The sequence below is a fragment of the Bubalus kerabau genome, chromosome 4, assembly GCF_029407905.1.
Source record: "Bubalus kerabau isolate K-KA32 ecotype Philippines breed swamp buffalo chromosome 4, PCC_UOA_SB_1v2, whole genome shotgun sequence".
NCBI classification, from domain to species: Eukaryota; Metazoa; Chordata; class Mammalia; order Artiodactyla; family Bovidae; genus Bubalus; species Bubalus kerabau.
The window spans coordinates 42,133,762-42,153,794 of NC_073627.1; the positions used below are offsets into that span (position 1 = coordinate 42,133,762).

The window sequence follows — 20,033 nt, forward strand, 5'->3', positions numbered from 1 at the left end:
GTAGGAAGGCCACTCACTTACAAAAAGATTATAGAACAAACAGCACGTATGAGATTCAAGAGCCTCTGGCTTTGATACTTTCTGATGGACCCATGATGATGCACCAGGGCACATGCTGACCTGCCACCCTCCTGAGGCCTGACTTGGACCAGCACGGCCAAGGGCCCAGGGTTGGGGCAAGTTATGGAGCTCGGAGAGCTGAGCCACCACCCATCAACTAATCCAGTGGAAGAGCAGGAGTTATGGAAATGCCTTGAATTATATATTCTTACTTAAAAATGTAGTTCTTAAAAAAAAAAAAAATGTAGTTCTTTCAAATACAGAAAGCAACTGAAATCAGTTCAGTATTGCTGAATAAAGGTCTTCAGAGGATTTATTTTAATGAATATAAAGGGATCATACATGATCAGTACATGAACAGCTTGCATCTAAGTAAGTGTTTTTAAATAATTAGGGGCTGGGGGACCATACTCAATATTTTGTAATAACTTCTAAGGGAAAAGAATCTGAAAAAGAATAGATATATGTATACATATAACTGAATCATTTTGCTGAACACTTAAACTAATACCGCATTGTCAATCAACTGTACTTCAATTAAAAACAAAGAACAGGGGTGGGGTGGGGCAAAAAAAGAAAAAAAAAAAAAAAAAAAAAAGAAAAACAAAGAACAACTAAACCTTCAAAAATAATGAGAATAAAGGCAAACTGAGCCTTCTGTTTACATTTGTATGAAGATTAAGGAGCTACAATTAAATGGCTCGAACAATTATAAACAAACAGAAAATGAATTAGGGGCTGAATATTATTGTTTGTTTTTAAAGGAGCTTAAACTGTTCTCCAAACTCAAGCTGTTCAAATTACAGTGTGTGAACAGGTGGTATCTGAGCAGAGGCAACTGCCATGGCACCCAACTCAACTCAGCAGCGCTGAGGCAACACCATGTAGACAGGTCTTGAGGCATAGAATTCAAGTGAGCAGGGTTGGGCTGATGGAGGAAGACTTACTGAGTAAGGTGAACAGAGCTTCTCCATACCAAAATGATGAGCCTGTCTTTGCTTGCTGCTCCTAGGTGGTCTCTGCCCCAGCCACTAGGACCCCAAATAATCAAGAGCCATTGTGGCTCCCTCTGCCCAGATGCTTTTCTCCTAGTCCTCCTCCAGCCCCAACTCTCAGAGGTGCCTCCTCCAACCATACAACCTAAAGCCACTACTCCTCTTAGAACAGAGAATATTCAGAATATAAATATGTAAAGAATATATTTAGGGACTTCCCTGGTAGTCCAGTGGTTAAGAATCTGCCTTGCAATATGCTTCCCTGGTGGCTCAGACAGTAAAGAATCTGCCTGCAATGCGGGAGACCTACGTTTGATCCCTGGGTTGGGAAGATTCCCTGGAGAAGGGAATGGCTACCCACTCCAGTATTCTTGCCTGCAGAATTCCCTGGACAGAGGAGGCTGAAGGGCTACAGTCCATGGGGTTGCAAAGAGTCGGACACGACCGAGCGACTAAAACACTTTCACTTTGCAATGCATGAACGTGGATTTGATTCCTGGTTGGGGAACTAAGATCCCACGTGCTGTGGAGAAACTCAGCCCACATGCCACAGCTACTTAAACCTGCGCACTGCAACTAGAGAGTCAGGGTACTGCAACAGAAAGATTCCACGTGATACAGGGAAAATTCCACGTGCTGCAACTAAGACCTGAAGCAGCCGAATGAACGAATAAATAAATATTTTAAAAGAGTACATCTCTATAAAAATACGACTGGAAAATTCCATAGACAGTGAAGCCTGGTAGGCTACAGTTCACGGGGCTGCAAAGAGTTGGACACGACTGAGCAGCTGAGCACACGGCACATAAATACATAAAGAATATAATGAATATCATGCTCCTAAGGTATTCTTTCATATAACCTAGCTTTATACCCTGCATACTGAGGTAAAAATGACCTTCTAACTTATTTGTTACTTGTATGTTATCTGTCTCTTCTTACTAGAGTGTAAACATCATGAAGGGGAGGTCTTGTCTGCCTGTTCACTGTGGTATGCCCTGTCCCTAAAATAAGGCCCAGGTACTAGGGGGTGTGCTCAATGGAAAAAAATGCTTTAAATAAATGGATGAATGAATTAAGCTGCCAGATCATCATCCTGTCCTCAAAACAGGGGAAACCGGTGGTTTTACTTTTACGTAGTGCCTCTGGACTAGAAAGATATGTGGTTTGACCCACAATGAAAGCGAGGGGAACAGCCCTATACCAGCTTCATCTCACCTGTTCTGCCCCCACCATGCTGATCGGCTTGCACTTGAAGAGGTGGGTGATGAACTTCGGAATGAAGGAGCTGTGGATAAAAAAGAAGTGACAGATTAGGTTCATTTTCTCTTTGGTAAAGAACTGCAAAAACTTTTCTTTTTTTTAAGTTCCTATACTTCCTTCTAAAGAAAATGGAGAATTAAAGTAGATATTCTTATGTCCTACCAGCATGCACTCTTTCCCCCCCTCCCCCTAATGAAAGCCCTGGTTTTATTTAGGTAAATCTGGCCTTGGGATGCTGGGGAAAAGCTGATTCCTCCTAAACAACAGAGGTGGATTCTAATTAGCCTCAGCCAGGCAGAGCCTGGGGTTCCTTGGGTGACTGCTGCTGGTGCTGACAATTTGAGGACATGATCCAAGCCAGCGGGAGGGAAGGACTTCACTGCACGGCGGGGGCAGGACTCTCTTCTTTTATAGCTTGTTTGTGTGTTTGGATTTAACATCTAGAGCTGTCATTTTCCCACTGTTCTAGGGATGAAGCCAGGCCCAAGGAGAGCAGGGTCAGTAAAGAACCTGGGTCCTCAGTAACATTGCTGAACCACTGCGTCAGTCATCTCGGGATCTGTCCCATCTCCAGACTTCAGTTATATGAAATAAAAAATTCACTGTTTAAGTCAGTTTGAGTCAGGCCTTCTATGACGAGTAGCTGAAAACATCCTAATGGATGTGACAACCGAATATACATGAGGTGGTTATGGGATCTTAAATGTGAAAATAGGAAATAATTGCTAAGGGAGTAACTGTCAGATCAGAGAACAAAATACACAATCTCCAAAAAATTTACTGGGGACTGAAGGGCAACCTGGGCCAAGTGGATTGATGATGCTCATCTGGGGAAAGGGAGAATATAATTTTAACAGGTCAGGAGGGTTTTTTTTAAAGAAAACCCTGCAGAGCCCTGAGTAGGGAAGGCTGAGTTGTATTGCTGCTGTGAACAGAAAGCATGGGAACCAGAAATGCCTAAAATCAGGCCAGATTCGAAGACCAGGAGAACACAGGGCCCATGGCCGAAAGCAAGATTTGGAGGCTGAGGTAAAGGCTGGCCAGCCTCCCCGTCTCACTTGACAAGCTGCTCTCAGGCTCATGCCCGCCATCCTCTTTGCTCTCTCCACATTTTTTCCAGAAGGTTTGTGCCACTCTAATATCCAGAGACCTACTGGAGAGCCCACTGGCATGGCACTGGCACCTCCACCCTTGCACATCCAAGACTCTGCCCTACCCTGGATCCAGGCTCAGAGACTAGATCTCGTCTGCGCAGGCATTCAAGTCAGAAGCCACAGACTTGCCCTCAACCACAAAATCCAGTAAGCTCTCAGTTCTTCCCTCAACACCCACACCCACCCTTCCTGATCATCCCCAGCTGCTGCGCTTCTCCTTCTCACTAGAGCTCTCTCAGTTGTTTCCTAGCTGGTCTCCCAGCCTTCAGCCTCATCATTTATTATCTGGGATTTATTTCAGATGCAAATATGAGCAGGACCCTCCTCTGATCACAACTCTTGCAGACAGACCTTCCTCGACTGTCTAGCCCCATCTCGCTGAGCCCTGGTACCCTGTGATTCAGGCTGGCTGGCCACATGCAGATCCTACGACTCTAGGCAATCTGAATCCTCCGTGCCTTTGCTCACACTGCTTCCTCTGCCCGGAATGCCTCCCCACCGCCTTGTGGGTCAGGACACACACATATCTCCCAGACTCTGCTCAAGGACAGCTTTCCTGTGAAGCCTTTCCTCAGTCCCCTCCACCATACTCTGCAGAGTCCACAGACCTCCAACCTAATAAATAACCTACTCGGTTATACTTATTTGCTGACATGTCTATTTCCTTTCACTTGACTGTAAGGCAAATGAAGCCAGGGACCACGTCTACTTAGTCAAAGCACTGAATTCTGCAGCTGGAACACAGTGGGTGCTCAAGGGGCTACATGCTGAATGAACAATAAATAATAATGGCAGCAGCTAATACTTTTTAAATGTCGGCTTGGTACCAGGACTTTACCAGGAAGTTTATATGACTTCTCTTTTTCCTCCCAATCACTATTAAGAGATCTGTCTCATCATCCCCATTACTGAATGGAGGAGAATCCACTGAGTGGATGAGGGAAGTCACTTGTGGTTCAAACAGCAGTTTCTACCAGGGGGCTGATCTTGATGTCTAAATAGCAGAGACTGTTGTTGCTTCAGAGACCAATAGTGAGATAAAAAAGTTAGAGGGAAAGAAATGTCAGCCCCAGAGATCAGATCTAGGGGAAGGCCAGCTGACTGATCAGGAGGCAGTGAGAACAAAGGACTATGTGGCATGGATTCTTCCTGCTCTCAACGAGTCAGGCCACAAAGTACCATGAGACTGAACTACAGCTAACTGCAACGGCACACAGTTTATAACCTAAGTTACTTCAAACTAAGTAGGTTTTGATCATGTGCTTCATCTGGCTCTGTGTGCTGGACTACAGGAGGAGGGGTGGGGAAAGCATAAGGATCAGGGACACGTCTTTGGGGAAGAGTTCCAGCAACGTGAGGTGTAACTGCAAGGGGCTCCTCCAGACCCTCGCAGTGGTGGCAGAGACTGCTCCTGGCTGAAGAAGAGTGTTCTCACAGCCCCCATCTGAAGGTTCTGGTCTTCAGCTGGGATTTTACAGTGACGAGAGGGTACCATGGATTAAATGAAGGATCCACTTTCTAGATTACAGGTTAAACTTTTCCAGATGTGAGAGATGGCATCCTATGCCCAGCTCCCCCAATACGGGCTTAATGTGAGAGCCAAGGGCACTGAGAGAAGGTGAACTGGTGCTGGGACTAGTGAGGTAAACAGACCCCTTCCTCGGTTTAACATCAGCTCCTTCAGGCTCCTGTGCAACAGCACTGGAGATTCTTGGCTACAGTAAGTTTTTATAGAGACGCTGTTCCTACTGAGAGTTATGGGGAGTGTCACAGTGTGATTTATCAGCAGGGCTTTTAACCTGCGCTAATGAGCACCCAGAGAGTGGAAGGGATGTCAGCTCCCGGACCTTCTGCTGTCCTGCACACATTAATGCCTTCCGGGAGGGTCCACTCGGGCCTTTCCTGACACACTGGGAACTAAAGCTCAGGCCACAGCCACTCTGTAATTGCTGTTCTTTAGGGGCTCGTGTGTGAGGGGGAAGGAAAGCCTTAATTGAATACAAACTGGGAGAGATCTGGGGAAGACAGAAACTTGGAGCCCTAAACTGTCCTCAGGGACCTGGATGAGAATAACCTCACTTCAGTAGCTTGGACGGGGCCGTTCTTCCCAAAGCCCTTCCCTGTGAAGTCTGCCAAAATGCTTGTTTGATAATTGGTCAGAGGAGGCACTGACCCTCCATGGTGTCTGGCCTTGGGGGAAACGGTGCTATGGCCAGATGCTGACTGGCAAAGGACCAAAACATCTCCCTGCTTTAAAACAACAAGCCAGAAGCATCCGCACAGGAGGACGGGGCAGGAGACACGCGGGCAGTGTTCACTCCACCTACTTGGCAATGGACTGGCTCCCTGACTTGCTCTTCCTGATTTCTAGTGCCTTCCCCAGACTCACGGGTATCCACAAGTGGATATACTCTGGCAGCCACAGTAATAAGCGCTATGGGCGAGGAGGAAGAGAAAGCGCAAGAGAACAGAACTCACGGTTCCCATCCTCAAAAAGCTTATTATCCAGTCAGAGAGATACATATACATACATGAAGTTGCTGGAAAATAATTTTAATTATCCAAACCTGGGGGGAGGCAGGGGTACCAGAATGTCCACGTAGTTCACATGACAGAAGCCCCCTGACTCCTTTCTGCCTCTCTTGAGGGGGTGGATGGTTGTACTGCTGTTACTGTGATCTACCACATTAAGTAGCAAATTTAGTGAGATTAGTATGCTTCTCTAGGGTACAAAAAACTATGTGGATGGTGGGGACACCTGGGTTGGGTGCATGCTGGTGCTCAGCATGGCATTCAGAACCATCCACTGATGCGGCGTTCAGGACTTACTTTGCAAATTTAATGCAAAACTGCGTGAAGTACTTCCGCGTGGAGGCCAGGTTGTCGCGGATGATGGGGACGTTCTGTTTAATGTGAAGGATGACCGACGTGACGTAGGGGCTCTGGTCACCAACGTGCTCCACGTTCTGCCACTGCATCTGAAAATGGAGACAAGGCGGGACAAGTCTTCAGAGCCTGTGCAGGAGGACAGCGTTACCCGTTACTGGGGAAGGTGAGGCGACAGGTGTATAATATAGTGTTTCACACTTTTTAAAACTTGAAGTATAGTTGATTTACAGTGTTGGGTTAGTTTCTAAATGATTTTTAAAGGTGATGCTCCACTTATATTCATTATAAAATACTGGCCATATTCCCTGTGTTGTACAATATATCCTTGTGGCTTATTTTCTCTGCTTTCTTTGGTAGCTTATTTCTTCTACTTTTCTATCTAACTGAAAATTTCCATAATCAAACATTAGACTCTTACTCCAAGAGCCTTTGAGATTATGTGGCATTTTAATCAAGAGAAAGGAAAGAGCATCTCTGTAAATATGAGGGGCAGGTCAGAGGTTAAGACAGTGCTCTGGGGAACAGGGCAGGGGCTGTGTGGATGGCAGGTTTGGGGCATCACTGGCCTCTGACCAGGCAGGCCGTGAACAAAATCAAGAGGCCTGAGACTTCCCTGGGGGTCCAGTGGTTAAGAATCCACCTTGCCATGCAGGGGACTTGGGTTCGATCCCTGGTTGGGGAACTAAGATCCCGCAAGCCACGGAGCCACTAAGCGCGTGCACCACAACGGAAGATCCTGCAGGACATAATGAAGATCCTGGGTGTTGCAACTAAGACTGGACGCAGCCAAATAAATAAACATATTAAAAACAAAATAAAAAAACGAAAGACCTGCTGGGCTCCAGTTCTCACAACCTGAGGACAGTTAGGGGAAATGAAAAACAAGCACAGTAAAAAGGAAAAAGCAGCAGAGGTGTGCTCTCCCCACCACCACCTCACCCGGAAACACTGGAGAAGAGGGGTGGCACCAGCCCCCAGCCTGCTTCACACCACCGGCGAGGACTGAGATGGGATTCTGCAGGGTCAGCCTCTCAGAAAGGAGCTGGGCTGCCTGTTAAAAAGATCCTGAGCCGAACACAAACTGTATAGTATGTTCATAGAAGGAAGGCAGTCTTTCTGAGGCCTTGATGTCTCTGGCAAGAAAATACTATTTTTACAGAGCTCCTGGGGAAAGGAAAAATTCAATCCTGAGAGAATGTGTTTAAAAGAATCACATTGTATACACGGATGATCCCCCAGCTCCTGGGAAGCTCAAATGACTCTATGTTTTGTCCTAATGTTTCTTCACATCAACAGGTATTTATCGCCTAAAAGCTTTGGGTCTGTGTAAGCATGGAACCATGCAAAAGCTGGAAGGCACCTCCATCTTCATTTTACAGATAAGAAAACCAAGGCCCAGATACATGAAGTCTATGTAAGCTTTCATAATGAGGCTCCAGAAAGAAAAGGGCCTCTAATTTTTTTACTGGAGGAAAAAAATAAAAGCAAAGGACACAGAGATGGTAGAAAAGTCTAATATGAACTGACTTTATATTCTAATGCTTTGGCTACTTCTAATGTTTTCCTTATCCTCTTCTGTTTCAAGAGACTTCTTTTCCCATCTGATATTAAAGATGTGACCCATTCAAACAATGAACATCCTAGGGGGCCTTAAATGAGCTCACAGGCTGAGGCCAGAATTGGCAGGTGCTGTTACCATCTACACTTCATCTTCCACTCCCAGCTTGTCAGCGGCTCCACGGCAGAAGGCCCCCGGGGAACAAAACGCACAGTGAACTCCGCCCTCCACCGAGCGCAAAGCTCATCCATAGTAATGACTGCTCTTTTCCAAGCTGGCAGCAGCTGACGTTTCAACAGCTTGAAAAGTTCGTAAACAATTATCTAAGCACGATGGTTCTCCATTGACAGAAGACAACCGCAGTCGGTGGTGGTGACATGCCCTGTCATCGGTTACAAAGCAACTCTGGGCAAGACGGAGCTCGCGGTGTGCGAGTTCAAGTTCCCGCTGGAGAGCTGCCTCCTCTTGACCACCACTGGCCATGTTAGTATGTGTCCACACTGGGAAATCTAGGTGAAAGATCCGATTTTCCTGAATACTTGGGCCATTTCGAACTCCATCGGTCAAGATAAATGAAGTACTAACAAAAGTCAAATGGATTCATGAGTTTAAATTTAAGTCAACCCAGGACTTCCCTGGAGGTCCAGTGGTTAAGACTGTGTTTTCACTTCGAGGGACAGGGGTTGATCCCTGGTTGGGGAACAAAGATCCTACATGCCACTTAGTGTGGCCAAAAATTAACAAAAGAAATTTAAGCCAGCTTTGTGGAATAAGAAAAGAATTTAAAGTACTGGAAAACAATGAAAGTTGACATTGTTCAGACTATTCTCTAAAAAATGAGCAAAATACAGCCAGCAGTGGTACTGTCCAGCCACAGCCTCGGATGGATGCTCTGCCATCTTTCCCCTTGATGACTTAGGGTTTGGGTTGTAACTCGAATGTGCCAATGTACCTACGTCAAGACCTACTGTGTGCAGGTCATTTGGCCTGGCATTTGGCACACATCATCTCCTTTGCTATTCTGACATGATCTTACAGTAAGATCTTGTCTTACTGACAAGGAGACTGAAAAAGCTCAAAGAGAAGAGGCCCAAAGTTACTCAGCTGATCAATGGCAGAGTAGAGGCAGCCCAAGCCCATCTTAAACCCAAGCACTACACTGGGCTGCTTCCTAGACACATGTTAATTATTTCAAACAAACAGAAAACAGTACTTAACTCAGCTTTAGTTCAAGGGGAGCCCAGTTTCTCACGGAGAAGCTAATGAAATACACAGTGATCAAGGGACATAAAACAGTAGCTTGCACTGGAAGAACAAACATCCTGAAAAGCCATTAGTGGAAATCAGACTCCAACTTTTCCAGGTGAACTTTGCATCTGACCTTTAGAGCTTCATACTTCATAGAACTCCATACTTCACGGTTTTCCTTCTGCGCTTTTTGTTTAGAAGGTGGGGTGGGGTTGAATACCATTGGTGCTATTTGAACAAGAACAAGTTTGCAAAAGAAGTAGTAACCAAGATATAGGGTTGATAAAAACAGCAAGCAAGGAAATGATCCATTTACAACACCAGAGTCCCAGGGACCCCACACAGCCTCAGGGGGAGGTTGTGGGGCTCAGGGCATTGCCAGCCCCGGTGGTTTCTGGTGCCTGTGGAAGGAGAGTGTGGTGGCCCCTCACAGGGAAGGCTGGGGAGATGCCCACAGCAGTAGAGACCTCTGAATCACCCACTGATCAGAGGACGGGGCTCCATGCTAGTTGACTACGGCATGTGTGTTTCTCCATGGCTATGTGAAACGTGCACAGAGGTCTCCTGAGAAATTAATTTTCCTTAACCGAGAATTCAGCTTCTCACATATTCATCTTATCTCAGAACTAAAGCTGTACAGAGCAGACTCAGACCTGTGGAGTCTGGGAACATCGCAGGCGATCAGAGTCTAGTGTTATGGGCAAGGCTGCTGGGATGTTGGCCCCAGGCACGCGCACACGCACATGCTCACACCTAATGTCTGTCCGGGCTACTTTTACTGACACAACAAGCGTGTGCTGTTTTTAGGCACCTTCCCCAAGTATAGCACTCAACTAAGTACTGTGTGGGGAATAAAAAAGAGGAAGGAACATTCTACCGAACACCTACTATGTACTAAGTAAGTACCATGATCGACATTTTCCTGTGAACCTACTGCTTATGATGATATGCAGTAAAGGAGGTATTCTTATTCCTGCTTCATGGATGATAAGACAGATGTGAGGACTATCAGGGACTGGCCTAATGAACTGATAAGTCTGCAGGGATGAGATCTAGACATTGGTCTGACTAACTCCAAAGTCCCTGTTTCTTTCCACTTTATCATGCTGCTTTCCAAAATAAGTGTTACCACCTGAAATGAACTTGAAATTAACTAAGGAAATTTGGGGCAAGCAAAATCTGTGTACAGATGAGCTTGTCCAAAGTAGAGGATGTGGTGGTGTTGATGGTGGTGCAGAAGAGGAGGAAAGGATAACTCTTCTCACTTCTTTGCTCAGGGATACACATTCCTTAACTCTGGGAGGAAAACCAGTAAGATCCAGGATAGAAAGTGGAGCAATAAAGGCTTTAAGAAGATATAGATTTTTTTTTTTTTTTATTCACTGCTGGGCCAATGGGAAGGTGAATTTGTATAAGCTTTCTTACAGGTGATTTGAAAATATCTATCAAAAAAGTTTTGTATTTTACATAGTTTTAAATCTCTGCAACTCCTTTATGGCAACTTATCTGAAGATAATATATTATGAATGCTCAGAAAACACACACCCACACAAAGTTGTCCATTGCTGGACTATTTATAAATGTGAAAAATTGGAAATAGCCTAACATCCATCAAAAGTGAAATGACCACATACATGTCAGGGGCAACAGACGACAGTACTTCAGATGAGGCGATCTAGAGTCGCCAGTCATGAGTCCTAATATTGTTTGTGCAACCAGCTAAAGGCATGACTTGGGCAAGTGACCAAACTCTCTGAGCCTCAGTTTTCTCAGCCATAAAACTGGGATGATGATAACCTCTATTATCTATACAGTTAATGAAAGGCAGTGTATGGGACGCTCTTACACAGTGCTTGGCATGTATTACTTCCATGGTAAATGTTAACTACTGTTACAAGTTTAACAGTAAATACTCTGTACTATGGAGTACTATCAGATCAGATCAGATCAGTTGCTCAGTTGTGTCCGACTCTTTGCGACCCCATGAATTGCAGCACGCCAGGCCTCCCTGTCCATCACCAATTCCTGGAGTTCACTGAGACTCACGTCCATCAAGTCAGTGATGCCATCCAGCCATCTCATCCCCTGTCGTGCCCTTCTCCTCTTGCCCCCAATCCCTCCCAGCATCAGAGTCTTTTCCAATGAGTCAACTCTTTGCATGAGGTGGCCAAAGTACTGGAGTTTCAGGCAATCACTAAAAAAATACCACAGATTCAGCTCAACTGGCACAGAAAACTATTAAAACCTACAAAATGAGAACAAGAGGTTATATACTATGTACAGCATAAGCTTGTTTATTTAAAAATAAATGCATAGGGTTTTCCTGGTGGCTCAGTGGTAAAGAATCTACTTGCCAATGCAGGAGACATGGGTTTGAACCCTGGTCTGGCAAGACCCTACATGCCACAGAGCAACTAAGCCCATGCATCACAACTATTGAACCTGTGCTCTAGAGCCCAGGAACCTCAACTACTGAGCCCAGGCACTGAAATACTGCCCTAGAGCCTGTGCTCCACAAGAGAAGCCACCACAATGAAAAGCCCTCACACCGTAAAGAAAGAAAAGCCTGCATAGCAATGAAGACCCAGCACAACCAAAAATGAAGATAAATAAAGAAAATATAGGCATAAGAAGAAAGACTGAAATATGTTTGTTAATTGGAATTATGGGTGGTTTAAATTTTCTTTTTAAAAATCTGTAATTTTCTATAATGAAGGTAATTTGCTTTGGTCATAATAAAAAAAAATCTTTTATGAAGAAAGATGTGCCTTGATTATAGGTGGTAGATGGAAATGAGGATTTCTTAACCACGGAGCCCTGTGAGCCTCCTGAAACAGATCTACATTTTAATAACTGAGGGAAATGAGAACAGATTTGAGGACTGTTCTGGCTATTTTGAAATGTCTTTGGGGAATAGTAAGGCGGCCTCCTAAATGAGTACATGTTCACGATCTTGAAATCTAATAGAAATTACTTGCCAGACTGTAAGGAAATTTTATTTGTTCAGTTTCTTCTTTCTGTTTTTTTTTTTCCCCTCCCTTAAAACTACCATTAATGGGCTAAAAGCTAAATCTGTTTGATTCTAGACAGAGACTTAGATTCTTTCAACCTAGGGATGTGAGTAGCCCTAGGAAAAAGGACAGAGTGAGGAGGACCATGGGACCAATGGTTCCCTTTAAGGAAGCAAGAGATTAAAAAAAAAAAAAAAATCCTACTTGTAAGGCCACACTCAGGCATACTAATTTTTTTTTTTTTTTTAAGGAAACTTGAATTGCTTTCTTTAGCTTCCAATTTCTAGGAGGCTCAAGAATTACAATTATTCTGGACAACAAAAGGAAGTAAGACTGTGCTCATTGACCTTTTTCTGCCACATTCATTCTGTAGGATTGCAATCTTATTGTTGCCCTTTCTGTTATACAACATGTACACATCAGGGGTTAAAAGCTACAATACCTTCCACGACTGAGTACCACTTTCTGTGACTGAACAGGCAAAGAAATTACACCGAACATCAGCATCTGGCAGAGACATATGAATTCTTAAGAATTCACAGAAATTACATTTAAAAGACAGAGCTCTTCACATGGTTTCCACCAAAGCACTCCAAACAACTTCCTTTTCAAGAATCAGGAGACTTGGTTTTATTTTTGGCTTTACTGTTATAAAGCTCTATGGCCTTGGACATATTATGAAAAAGAAAACCAAGTAACATACATGCCAGAATGATAATTCGTTAGTTCTCCGGAGAAACGTGCAGAGCAGGCTGCAATACTTGGGTTGGCTGCTCAACCTGTTTTCTTCCCTGTAGGAAAGTCATGGTGTCAGACTGAGAAAAGCTGAAGACCAGTATCTAACAGGATGCTTCTGAACGCTTGAGGAGCTCATGCTCAAGTAAGCGTGAAAACACGCTCATGTGAACCCACCAGGACCGAGCACACACTGTCATCACTCTTATGTTTTTAGACAAATTACGTGGGCTGATTTTTGCCTCAGTTTCCACATATGCCAAAAGACTAACTTACTCTGTAAGTGTGGTGTGTTACTGCACAGAGGAGAGACCTGAGTCTGAATCCTGGCTCTGCTGCATTTTAACTAAGAGATCTGATGAGTTTCCATTCCCTTATCTGTGAAACTGAGAAGGAACTAACACAGGAACCTTATATATTTGTCAGAATTAAAGGCGGTTAACGCCTTTGGGTGCTGATTCCTGGTAAAGCGCTCCGTAAACAGCAACTTACTAATCATCTCACGGAGCTCATCTGAGAAAATAATGCAATTTGGGAGGGGAAAGCGGTCTGAAGGGTAATTTTGACATAACATCAATAACACTATCTCAAGGTTACACAGGTTCAGAGAAACCACTAAACTTTGCTTGTACTGTGCTTCCTCCTTGTGGGTTTGGCCCGTTTAAAGCTGTTCCTGTGGATTTTCTACCAAATTTGCCCCTCTGTGCTCTTCTCTCCTTCACCAGCAGCAGTGTTCTTGCCCACAGCTGGGGAGCAAACAGCTACATGTGGGGATTTCCTATTTCCAACTTCAATCTGCTCTGGGATGCTACTTGGTGAAGTAAGAATCCTGGCTATTAAGTACCACTGAGGATCGTCACCTCATCCTCAACAGCACCTGGATGTGCCTGAAGGCTTCAAGGCTTCTGTGATCCTGCCATTTCCAATAAAGATGCCTGAGTCTCCTACTGTCTGCCAGCTCTACCCAGCTAAATCTGGTCAGTAGAGTTACCACCTTTGTCTCATCTGGTCACCATTCTTTGGTGAAGTGAGTATCTATAAACTTTTGTTCTTTCTGCTTTCTTTACCTGCAAAGTCATTCTAGGAGTACTACTGTTAAGCAAGTACTGTGGTGTACTGGAGAGATCAAAACATGATTAAGACACAGCCCTAAAGTTGTTCACAGCTTAACAGGGGAGACAGAGATAGAAAAAATAACTGTACAACAAAGTAGAGACTTAATATAAGTGCCGTGGTGTCCTGAGGGAGAAAGGTACTCTGGATCAGACAAACAACGGTGAGCCCGCAAGACACTCAAAACAGCCAAAACAATCTTGAAAAAGAACTAAGTTGGAAGACTCATACTTCCTGATTTTAGAACTTACTAGAAATCTACAATCATCAGACAGTGTGGCCCTAGCATGAGAAAAGACACATAGATCAATGGAATAGAACTTAGAGTCCAGAAATAAACCCATGTACTCATGGTCAACTGATGGCATCACCAACTCAGACAGACACTAGTTTGAGCAAATGCCAGGAAAATGGTGAAGGACAGGGAAGCCTGGCGTGCTGCAGTTCATGGGGTCACAAAGAGTTGGACACGACTGAGCAACTGAACAGCAACAACAACAAGCACCTTGGAATAAAGTGCACGACCTTCCCAGCCTTGCTCTGGGTAGAGTCTTAATCAAACTATTCAACTAGCAACAAAAATGATGGAATCACAGACAAGAATAAACATTATCACAAAAGTTTTTTAAAAATCCTTGAAGAAACTACACAGAACAGAGTGCAGGCACAAATCGCAGGGTATTTGTTGAATCGGTTTGTGACCACTTGGCTTGTTTATATCTGGTCATTTTCATCACATGGATTTCATTTTGCTAGAACTCCAGAAGATTCAGACACAGAGTAATGGCCTCCCAGCTGCTGCGTTCCCACGTCTGTGGTTTTCCTGTGATATAAACAAAAGATTCTGGAGGTATGGTCTCTGTGAGTGTTTGCTGGTGTGGGTCTGGGGGAGAGATGGGTGGTGGGGGCAGTTTGCAGGAAACCCACCTAATGAAATGACAGTTCACATAAGCAACACCTGGAGCGTTAAAGCCCCTCCAACTGCTATTTTACTAAAAAGACAAAAAAAAAAAAACCCAATTCAGTCTTCCTTTGGTAAATGTAGACATTCTTTCCCCAGCTGCCTTCTGACCTAAGCTGTGTGGCGGGCAGGAGAGGAGGCAGCTGGAGCAGATCATGCTCAGGATGTCGGGAACATTCACCGGCAGTGAGAGGATAATCAGAGCCTGCAGAATCAATCCTCAGAGTCACGTCTCTCTAAGAAAATGAGTGAGCCTCAGTTTGCCTGCTCTGAGTCTTCTGCTTGTAAACACTCGGATGCTGGAAATACACATTCACCTCTGATTGGTGAAAGGATCAGCCTTTTGAAAGGAAACTCTGTGACATTGGCTACTCAGGACTCCCCACTGAGCATCATTAAAACCCCCGAAGCTTAAGTTTGGGTATTAACCTTTTTCTTAAATATTTACAATCTACTACAAAACCAAATTCAGACCGAATGTCTCGCTTACACAACCTTGTGACATGGCCACTCCTCCTGACCAGAGGGAACGAGGGCTAACTTTTGTTGGCCAGTCTCCATCCTCACAACGCTCTGGGAGGCAGAGCCCCCTGTTTCACATACCAATGAGGTAACCTGCGCCCAGAGAGGTTGTTATTTGCTCAACACGCCCAAAAGAAAAATGAGAAGAGTTAGGTTTGTCTGACTCAAAGCCAGTGTTCTTTCCATTGTACTCTGCTACTGGCCAGTAGGCCCCTGAGAAGTTCTTTCTGCAGAATTTGTAAGAATGCTACAAAAGTCTATGACCCTAGAATAGGCACTGGAAACCTTTTTCTGTAAAGGGCCAGACTGTTAATATTTTAGGCTTTGCCAGCCATCTGGTCTCAGCTGCAATTACTTAATTCTGCTGTTGTAGCACAAAAGCAGCCACAGATAACATACAATGAATGAGTGTGGCTGTGTGCCAATAAAACTTTATCTGGCGGTGGGCCAGATGTGGCTCACCAGTTGTAGCTTGCCAACCACTGCTCTAGAAGGCTCAAAGAGTGGACGGCTTTGTGTTATTTGGCTTAGAAATCAATGAAGGGACTTTCCTGGTGGTCCAGTCTTTAAGACTCCGACCTCCTAATGCAGAGGGCCTGGGTTTGATCCCTGGGCAGGGAATTAGATCCCATATGCCACAACTAAGACTTGGTGCAGCCAAATAAATAAATGTTAAGGGGGAAAAATATCAATGAAGAATTGCTTATTTCCAACTTAATCAACAAATATGACAGTCTTCTCTATTCTCTGTGGTCCATGCACTCAAGGTATTTACATTAGGGAGAAAAGACACAGGCACCTAAAAGCCAAAGAACAACATGAGGCCAGGCATGGGAAATGCCAAGGGAGAGGCCAGGGGACTGAGGGCTGACGGACAGGTCACCATGATACTAGAAAACCAGAGGTGGGACTTCCCTGGTGGTCCAGTGGCTATGACTCTGCACTCCCAACGCAGGGGGCCCAGATTTGATCCTTGGTCAGGGAACTAGATCCCCCTTGCTGCAACTAAAGATCCTGCCTGCTGCAAATGAGGCCTGCTGCGGTGAAATAAATATCTAAAAAAAGAAAAGAAAACCAGGGTCTGCAACCTGATCAAATAACCCTGCACAGTCACCAGAATTCATAAAGAGTTGGAAAAACCTCTGACTGGCAGGAATGAAGATGAGTTAGAAGTGACTGCCTTAAGCACACCACCACCAGGGCTTCCCTGGTGACTCAGCTGGTAAAGAATCTGCCTGCAATGCTGGAGGCCAACGTTCGATCCCTGGGTGGGGAAGATGCCTTGAGGAAGGGAATGGTTACACATTCTAGGATTCTTGCCTGGAGAATTCCACAGACAGAGGAGCCTGGTGGGCTACAGTCCACGGGGCCCAAAAGAGTCAGACACGACTGAGCAACTTTTCACTTTCACCCGTTTTGGGGAGGCAACACGAAGGGCTTTCCGCACATATCAGATGCTGACCAAAGGCAACCTTTCCTTCAAACTCAGGAAGCATACCTGCTCCCTGTCTCATTCTCAAAGGACAAACAACTGACTTCAGGTGCGAGATCAATTGAGCACCTGTGGACACTCCTGGAGGGCTCCGTTCTCCTCCTGATTGGTGCTTTAAGCACTGGAGAGCCCGCAGGAGCTACAGGTGAGGACCGGGAGAGACCACCTGCGCTCACTCTCCGACGTTCAGGAGGCAGCACTTCCTGAAAGCTTACCTTGCTCATGGCCGTAAGGGCGGGGTCGCAGGCAGCATCCAGGTCCTGAACCAACAGCTGAATGCTGCTGGAGATGACACTGCAAGTCAAACACACCACTGTGGTCATGGCTTACAGAAGTGACTTGTGAATGACCCACCGACACAGCCCCTTGCCAAGGTTTTAGGCACCTGTGCAAACCCTAGCTTCACCATTTCATCAGAAAAACTATTTCAAAAAGGAATGAATAACAAGGAGGAGCATCTTGGCTCCACCCTCCTTCTAGCTGTGTGTCTGGTCTCGCTTGGGTGTGTCCCCACTCGGTCAGGACACAAGATCCCGTGGCTCATCTCCCCTGCTGCTATGCCCAGAATCCCTCTTCACTCCTCCCAAAGTACACGCTTCCCTAAAATGTTTAAATCAGACCTTGGAGGTAAAAAAAAGGTTGAGAGAAAGAGAGGAAATGACCTAAGAGGATCTGGATTTTTCCTCAGTAAGTGGCCGATGAGAAAGCTGAAGCTTCTCCTTCCCCAATCTCACTTAAAGACCACGACAAAACCCTGCCAGGTGGCACCAGGGCAAGAACTGATTCCAAAGGCTTTCATCTGAACTCCTTGGACAGACACCCTCCCACCCCAAATACATCCATGCCCTGCCTACTCCTCCACCCGCCTCCACGGCTAAAATCAGGTCGTTCACCCTTTACATCCTGAAACACTGGAGGTGAGGCTGGCCCTCTGTGGATTGAGGGGGGCAGACAGGAGGCCCTGGACCTGACCTTCCTGCAGGGATGGCTGAGATGGGAAAGTTCTTCTTCCCTGTTATCCTAGATTGCTGTTGTTGTTTAGTCACTAAGTCGTTTCCAACTCTTTTGTGACCCCATGGACTGTAGCCTGCTAGGCTCCTCTGTCCAAGGGATTTTCCAAGCAAGAATACTGGAGGGAGTTGCTACTTCCTTCTCCAGGGGATCTTCCTGACCCAGGGATAGAACCCAAGTCTCCTGCGTTGGCAGTCAGATTCTTTCACTGCTAAGTCACCAGAGACGGCCATTATTATAGATACTGCAGCAATAAAACCCCTGTAAGCTAAGAATGACTGCATGTGAGGAGGCAGGATATGGGTCAGCTGCACCAACTTCTCAGGCTCCTTAGTGGCTTGTGGAGAATATAATCCCGATCCAACAGAAGGCTCTGGGAACCTCTCAGGTTCTGCAGTGACCTGAGCTGATGGCCTGAGGCGCACTGCTCTGCACAGGGTAAGGGTAGAGTCTCGAGCAGACTTGCAAGTACGCACGTGCTGAACGTGTCCATTTCTCCAGTCAGATTGATTCGTTCAGTCAGACTCACGTCGACCTTCTCCTTGAGTTTCTCTTCCAGCTGAGAGGGAGAGAGAGAAACACGCTTAGCGGTTATCGGAAGGAGCACCGTAGTAAGACTACACATTTACCGAGTGCGATGATTCGGGTACCATTCTGGGCACTTTTCGTGTATGGGCTCATTTAATTCTCACGGCCCTGTGAAGAAGACTGTATTATGATCCTCACTTGACAGATGAGAGTGTGGAGGCATGGCCTACCCAGCTCCATGAGGAGGGGGGACTGAATCTCCTCCAGAACCTGTGCTCTCTGGCCTGTGCTGTATTTGGTTCTCATGACACACCGACAAATTAATTAATTAGTTTTTAAAAGGTGTTTATTTCATCTTTATTTTTGGCTGTGCTGGGTCTTCGCTGTTTTGCTGGGACCTTCTCTAGTCGCAGCGTGCAGTGGCTGCTCCTTGTTGTGGTGCACAGGCTTCTCTTGGCAGTGGCTTCTCTCGTTGTAGAGCACAGGCTCTAGGCACACAGGCTTCCGTAGTTGGGGCTCACAGGCTTAAGTTGCCCCTCGACATGTGGAATCTTCCCAGACCAGGGATGGAACCCATGTCTCCTGCATTGGCAGGCAGACTCTTCTCCACTGCACCATCGGAGAAGTCCTAATCAAATTTAATTTTAAAAAGACCCCCATTTTTAGATTACTCCCTGCCCTGTGAATTGCAGGCTCACCCACTAACACTGGAAGCCTCTGGGGGTAGGTGGCAATAAAATCAAAAGTCTTCCCTGAGCACTGGGATGGACCATTCCCCCACCATATTAAAGTGTTGGGGATACTGAGGTAAACAAAAGGAACACAGTCTCTGCCTCCATCAGCCTACAGCCGAGGGAGGGAAACTGGCTGAGCTCCCAGCCGTCTCCAAGAAAAATACAACTGACTGGGAATTGTAAATATCTCAAAACATCCCAGGAATCGCTTCACTGAGCAGCCCCAAACCCATTTATCACAGAAACTCTATGAATAACCAATGTTTTGTCTTAAATTTAAAAATACCTCTTAGGGGTGGGTAAATTAATGTAACTTTTTGGGAAGGCAATTTATTTAAAAAGCAAACATTTAAATATACACTCTCTTTTGGCCAGCAATTTTGCATCTAGAAAGATATTTCAATGACTGATGAGAACAAGGTACAGAGATGTACAGGAGTTCTTTGCAGTGGCCTTGAACTCAACTGATATTTACTGACAGCCTATTCTGTGCCAGGATTCCCTGATGGCTCAGACAGTAAAGAAACTGCCTGCAATGCAGGAGACACAGGTTCGATCCCTGAGTTGGAAAGATCCCCTGGAGAAGGGAATGGCAACCCACTCCAGTATTCTTGCCTGGAGAATTCCATGGACAGAGGAGCCTTGTGGGCTACAGTCCATGGGGTCGCACAGAGTCGGACACGACTGAGAGACTAACCTATTCTGTATCAGGCTCTGTCATGATGTAGTTTGTGAACAAAAACAGATAAGATCCTCTTC

At 45.5% G+C, this 20,033-nt stretch overlaps 1 protein-coding gene and 2 long non-coding RNA genes across 9 annotated transcripts in view; 1 reads left to right on the forward strand and 2 right to left on the reverse strand.

The window, feature by feature from the left end:
• The window catches only part of VPS53 (VPS53 subunit of GARP complex), a 124,904-nt gene that overhangs the window by 16,200 nt on the left and 88,671 nt on the right, over positions 1-20,033 (reverse strand). For 5 of the 6 annotated variants that reach the window (XM_055576995.1, XM_055577001.1, XM_055577000.1 and 2 more), the window contains 4 exons: positions 18,489-18,571; positions 17,217-17,295; positions 6,302-6,450; positions 2,274-2,343 (listed from right to left, as the gene is read on the reverse strand). In XM_055576995.1, coding sequence (XP_055432970.1) covers positions 2,274-2,343; positions 6,302-6,450; positions 17,217-17,295; positions 18,489-18,571 — 381 coding nt within the window. Of the gene's footprint in view, positions 1-665; positions 1,092-2,273; positions 2,344-6,301; positions 6,451-17,216; positions 17,296-18,488; positions 18,572-20,033 lie in introns of those variants that run through there. The other variant, XM_055576996.1, reaches the window with a different exon arrangement.
• Positions 13,665-15,584, forward strand: LOC129649513 (uncharacterized). Its single transcript, XR_008713135.1, has 3 exons — positions 13,665-13,940; positions 14,783-14,876; positions 15,087-15,584. It is a non-coding gene; the product is annotated as an uncharacterized LOC129649513 (long non-coding RNA).
• Positions 14,512-17,166, reverse strand: LOC129649515 (uncharacterized). Of its 2 annotated transcripts, none has more exons than XR_008713138.1 (3): positions 15,972-17,166; positions 14,954-15,018; positions 14,512-14,849 (listed from the first exon to the last, which is right to left on the reverse strand). It is a non-coding gene; the product is annotated as an uncharacterized LOC129649515 (long non-coding RNA). The 2 variants fall into 2 exon arrangements; XR_008713137.1 differs by having other exon boundaries at positions 15,591-17,166.